Source organism: Pinus tabuliformis, chromosome 4_1 (genome assembly GCF_031772625.1).
Source record: "Pinus tabuliformis cultivar Carrire ecotype Pingquan chromosome 4_1, CPIR1, whole genome shotgun sequence".
NCBI lineage: Eukaryota > Viridiplantae > Streptophyta > Pinopsida > Pinales > Pinaceae > Pinus > Pinus tabuliformis.
This window is the reverse complement of record NC_142303.1, coordinates 313,591,483-313,597,819: the sequence shown is the minus strand read 5'-3', so window position 1 is coordinate 313,597,819 and position 6,337 is coordinate 313,591,483. Positions and strand designations below refer to the sequence as shown.

At 38.7% G+C, this 6,337-nt stretch overlaps 1 protein-coding gene across 1 annotated transcript; it reads right to left on the bottom strand.

The window, feature by feature from the left end:
* Positions 1–3,693: 3,693 nt before the first annotated feature.
* Positions 3,694–5,153, bottom strand: LOC149175541 (protein LURP-one-related 8-like). The gene is made up of 3 exons (XM_089422878.1): positions 4,782–5,153; positions 4,444–4,689; positions 3,694–4,131 (listed from the first exon to the last, which is right to left on the bottom strand). The coding sequence occupies exons 1-3, from the start codon at positions 5,043–5,045 to the stop codon at positions 4,000–4,002; spliced, it is 642 nt and encodes a 213-aa protein (XP_089279004.1). The 5' UTR covers positions 5,046–5,153; the 3' UTR covers positions 3,694–3,999.
* Between the last annotated feature and the right edge of the window lie 1,184 nt (positions 5,154–6,337).

The following is a 6,337-nucleotide window of genomic DNA, read 5'->3' as shown; positions in this document are numbered from 1 at the left end:
TGTAGTATTTGATGAAGTCACCCTTCTTGAATTCTCCACCTTGCTCTGAGCGAAGAATTTTGATGAACCTTCCTATTTGCTTCTCAATCATACTTCTGAATTGCTTGAAGCATTCAAAAGCATGAATTTTTTTCCTAAGGAAATACACCCAGGTGAACCTTGTACATTCATCAACAAAAATAATAAAATAGTAGGCACCTCCTAATGACCTTGTCTCCATTGGCCCACATAGATCAGTGTATACAAGTTCAAGTATATCCTTTCTATCAAAAATAGCAAGAAATTCATCTCTAGGTAATTTACCAAGGGCACATGCTTCACAGTCGACATGCATACTCTTCAAAACAGGAAGACCATTCACCATACCTTTTTTCTGAAGAAGTAGTAGGTCACTGAAGTTTATATGCCCAAATCTCTGATGCTAGAGATTCTCTGCAGACATGGATGATGATGCCAATGCTTGATGTGACACACTTCTGACATCCAGTTTATACAATCCTCCTACACGTACACCTATTGCAATGGAATTCATCTGATCCGGCATTTATTTAATTACACAATGAGATTTAAAGAACCCTACCTTAAGATCCTAATTTGTTATTCTAGATACAAAAATCAGGTTCTTTTTTATCCCGGGTATATACATAACATCATGAATATGCCTAATGTTTCCATCAGGTAGTACAACAGGGACATCACCATATCCCTTGATTTCATACCCTGTATCGTCTCCAAGGTAGACCTTCATACCAGTGTTGGATTCTCTGAAATTTTTAAACCATTGCCTCTTGCATGTCATATGGGAGGAGGCTCCTGAGTCCACGAACCAGACACTTGCTTCATCCTCCTCAATTGACAGTGCAAAATCATATACAAACAATCTACTATTCAAATTCTGATCCGCATCATCCAGATGGCATGCATGCTTCTTATGTCTCTATTGACCTTCATCAAACTTCTTCTTCCCACAATGTTTAGCCATATGACCAAATTTACTGCAATAAAAACAGTTTGGTCCTAGATCACTTCTGTTTGGAGACATACCTTGAGATGGAGGTGGCTTTCTTTGCGGCGTTCCTACGCTTTCGTGCGCTGCATTTTTCTTTCCTTTAAAGGGCTTCTTCTTTTCCATTAGGGGAAGATTTGAGTTCTGGGATTTCAGGGTCATCCACCTTTCCTCCTCGTGCATTAGGATCCCCATCAATTCTTCAAACTTGGGGAATTTTTCTCTCACATTCAAACTAGTGATGAACATGTGATAATCGTCAGTCATACCATTGATGGTAATCGTGGCCAAATTAGTGTCTGATATTGTTTCACGAATGTTACCTAGCTTAGTCTTAAGCTCTTTGATACGAGAGATGAACACTGCTACTGATTCATTCTCCTCCATTTTAATGGAGAGAATCTTGCTCTTTAGAAACAGTAGGCGATTTGTGTTAATGATCGCGTACAAGTCTTTGAGAGTTGTCTAGATGTCTGCTGCAGCTTTACAATCTCGAATGTGAGGAATAATGCAATCTTTCACAAACAATTTCAGCAGCACCTTCTCCTTGTTCTCCCTCTTTTCCCAGTGTTGGATTGTTGCTGTTGTGGCTTCAACTCATCACCATTTGTGATTGTCCATTCATTTTGCCCCTCATCAAGGTTTGCAACTTAAATTTCCAATTGGAGTAATTGGAATTGTGGAGCTTATTACTTTTGTTTAGATAAGCCTCTACCATTTGATTGTTTATCTTGACAAAAAAAATTGATCTCGAGAAACCAGATCCGTCCTAGGTTTGAACATTCAATTTAAAAAAATTTGCCCCAATTCAAAAACCTTCAATTACGAAAGAGCTCTTTTTTTTTTCCTTTTTTTTAACCAAAAACCATCCCTTTAACTTAAAAAAAAACTCTTCCCTAAACCATCCCTTTAACTAAAAAAAACTCTTCCCTTTTTGGATGTATGTGCCCACGTTTTTTTAAAAAAAAAAATTATTAAAACCCCAAAATTTTAGTGAGGGTCGGCCTTTCACCCGACACCGCCGTATCCAATACCACCATATTTCGGCACACAGTGTGGGTCCTGCAAAATCGACGTCTGGAAACCCTTAGGGAGAGGCATTGACAGTGAACACAGTGGCTCTGCAGACATCAAAGACTGATCACTTCAATAATCGTTGAGCATTCCGACCCACGTTGGCTCTTCTAGCTCTGCAATGCTTGGTTCGTCTGGCTCTGGAGTACAGGAGCAATATCGGAGCCCTCGGATGCATCTTATCTTGATCGGTGTGTGGGTTCATCCTACGAATTTAATCCTGAAACATTTAAAAAGAAATGTTAGAATACAGTGTCTGCGCTCACTGCTTCATGACTCCTCAGAGATGCGGGCGATTTAGTTTCGTGTCCACTAGTGGAGCACCGAGCAAGCACCAGGAGCACGCAACATGCAGCACATTCTTGTTTTCTTCCACGACCTCCACACATTCACGAGGGTTCTGTGAGCATGGCTGGACCACTCTTCCGCTCGGCCTCCACACCAGCACGCAGCTCTGATTTGGCCTCCTCGGCCTCCACCGATCGACAAAACCCTCCAACCAGCAATTGGGCCCTTCAACAGATCTCATTTCACAGTCCATCGCTTTATTCACCCTCAGATCCACCATCGTTCTATTCGACTTGAGATCCGCGATTGTTGGGAGTGATGCAGAGATTCGCTCTAAGGGAAGCCAAAATCATCATCGCGCTTTTCCCCTTCGAATCCGTGATGGTCATCACCCTGTTTCCTTAGGAAAGAGTGATGATTACTGTGAATTAAATAAATAAATAAAAACATGCTGTTGTTCAGCCTCCTTACCAAGCCGGCTTTCTTCACACCTGCTCCCCACTCAGCGATTAGTAGACCCTCTCAAACCTGCAGCTCTGATACCATGTTAACAAACTAAAGAATCAATTTTATTGGTGAACTGGACAACTCACAAGTGAGCAGCTCCACCTGAAGACTGTAATATATATGTGTTCACACATCTATGGAAGTTATAACAGCTACCTAAAAAGTAGGAACTGATTCCTAATCTAAAATTCTAGTAAACTGAATTTTTCCACATCTACATATTCTACATTGTCTTCAACAAATAATAATAATAAAGAAATAAATAAAAGTAATTCTGTCAGGAAAAACTTCTCACTCTTAAATCAATAACTTTAATCATATTCACAATATTCACAATATAAGTAACCATTTTTGAATAACAACTTTTCCATCGCAGTGCAACCCTACTTTTGAATATATTTATTTTATGAAAAAAGAAATATCATATTCACAATATAAGTAACCATTTTTGAATAACAACTTTTCCATCTCAGTGCAACCCTACTTTTGAATATATTTATTTTAGGAAAAAAGAAATAGAAAATTTAACATAAAAGATCGTGTTAACAATATACTACGCTAACGACAGGCATGCCAAAAAAAGAGATCGTTTGCAGCCATAGGCAGGAAAACAGGAAAGAAAAGAGGCCAGAGTTTGCAACGAATAAAACATTCGATGGATAGTAGTCTGTAGGTCAAAATGGAATTGAAGCACTCTGGACACCGAAAGATCAGTGTATTTAGTTGAGTTCTCATCGTAATGTGTAAATATATTAAGAATAGATGCAAGACAGGATAAGAAAATCCATCAATTGGACTGCAAAAGGATTTCTTCAGGTACATTCTACCAATTACAAACCATGTTAAATTTAATCTCTCTATACTCACTATTATTTACATTTCTAACCTGAACTGAAGTTATTACAGTCATCTAAACAATCATACAAATCGACAGGTTGTAAATAAATTAGGAAGCATCGTGCTGGAGAATTAGGTTTTAATAAATGAATATAATGCTAAATTGTTTGGCTTTTATAGGGCATCTTTATTTAGTTGGCAGATTTCCAGGATATTTAGAAATACTAAACCTCTCTTCTTACCATCAGTTTTTGGAATATTTCAAGAATTTGCAATGGAAAGAGCTCTTACATTTTAAAAATTTTATTGAATATAATGAAGAGTGCCAGGGCTAAAGTTTGATCAATTCCAGGCTGCACCAGGAAGCTGAGTACATCTTCTGCTAACATGATCTTGGATGTAGCTTGTTTTCGTGTTGCCTACACCATAGAATAATCAATTACCAATAAAACTTAATTAGATTGTAGATTTTAAGAATATTTTAAAGACAAAAGTGAAGTCAATTGTTTAAGAACACTCAATTTCTTTGAATTCTGAAATATTATTAGAATCTACAAATAAAAACTAAATTATTACTTTTAACATTGATCCTATTAGGAAATATTTAACGAAATTATTACTTTTAACATTGATCCTATTAGGAAATATTTTCAAAATCTGCAATAAAGATAAAGATGAACTTATTGCTTTTAACATTCATAATAATTAAGTCATATTGGATGAGAAGAAACCTGAGCTACAATTGCTCCAGAGGCACTGAATACTGTGAATGAGGACCTTAGCTTGCAGAAGGATCCCTCGATTTGATAATGCCAAAGCTTCTTCTTCTGCCCCTTTAACGGGTTTAACACGACAATGGCAGAGGGCTTTCTCGAGATGAGTCTCCAGGCCGTCTTTATAACACTAAAAACTGGCTTAATCCCAGACCCATGGCCATCTCCTCTGAATGCTTCCCATGTGTCCTTAAAGCTCAATCTCTGGTGCAGCCAAACAGGCAGTCGATATAGCCAAATCTATGAAATATATCTAATGACGGTGTAAGAAATTTTGAGATTTAAATTAGGTGTACCTTGTGGCGCAATGTGAACACAGTATTCCCTACAGCATCCATGAGAAACAGGTGGTGTTTAGGCTGAGATGCGTAATTATCAACTCTCATGACCACATTTCCGGATGAATCAAAGGCTGTGAAGCCACTGCCATTGAAGAGGAGAGATTTCTTCCAGACGGTGAAGGTCGAGGGAGAATTCAGTTCTGAAAACTTATCATCGCGGCCAATGGAAACTGAAATTCCCAGGTCAGAGGAGGAGATGCGAGGATGCACCTGAGGCATTCTTGCAGCTCGGCGGTGAATGCATGAGACATCAAAGATAAAACAAATCAAATCGAAGTTATGATGTGGTAAAACTTCTTTTCTTTATGGGCACTTCTTCAATTAAATATAAACATGACGCAGCCATCTGCATTTCTGATATAATTTCATTTTTATCGTTTTCTGGCTCAATTATTGGAATCTCCTTGAAGACGTGGGATCCTCTCTTTATCATTGTAAGATTATTCCAGGGATGAATACGTCACTCCTATTTCCTCTCCTATTTCCTCGCTACCACACATATCCATCGTTGACTTCGAGTTTTTGAACTATGAAAATAGGTTGCCCTAAAAAACTAATTCGTGCTCCTCCTTCTAATTGGTGTAGATTTTTTCTTCTCCAACGGGATTGAGTTTGGTGTCGGTCTAAACCACCATCTCTTTACTCGTGGGATGTTATTACCAGTTGTGCGAAGTTGGGTAAATCTTGCATGATTTGTAATAGTTTAATTCACTGAAAATGGTTTTTATTATTAATTTTTCTCCACGAAATTTGACTTATTAGACTTATTAGTCCATAGAAACTAAACCTTATAAAAACCAATTAATTTACTCTCACAACCCATTAAATTAAATTTACTACATAAACATATAAATAAAAAAATTAATGAAAAATAAATTTGAATTTTATTTTCATGAGAGAAATATTCCAAGATTAATTATCCTTTTATGCGTCAAACAAGGGTATTAAATAATAAGTTTTTGTCAGAAGGCCGAAGTTTCATAGTCTTAGAATATTAGATATCATTTTGAGATTCAACTGCGTTAAGTAAGTCATTCATGTATGACCATTTCCATGACTAATATAATGCACTGCGTAAAACCCCCATACTTAAATTTAAAAAGAGTGAAGGGATCTCTACTTGAATGGTTCATGAGGCACAATACTTGCTAAGGTTTTGCAAATGGGGTAGCAAGCTAAGTGGGCTTGATTGTGGGGAAAACTCCACAGTTAAGCGCGCTTGAGCCAGAGGCGATCTGGGATGGGTGATGTAAGGCCTCCGGGCGATTGTGCGACGGGCACCGGGCGAAGTCGCCGTGCACGAGGGCGGGCGCACGGGCGCGCGGGCGCACGACGGGCGCACGACGGGCGCGCGCTAACCGGACATGCGACAATGTTGCGGAGGAAATGCGACGAACAAACGAGCTACATGCGACGAAAGGGTGGACGGTTTACGACACTTAGGAAATGCGTGGAGCGAATGAGGACTTATACCTTGCAAGCGTGGGAGAGCTGTGTGGCTAGGCCGACAC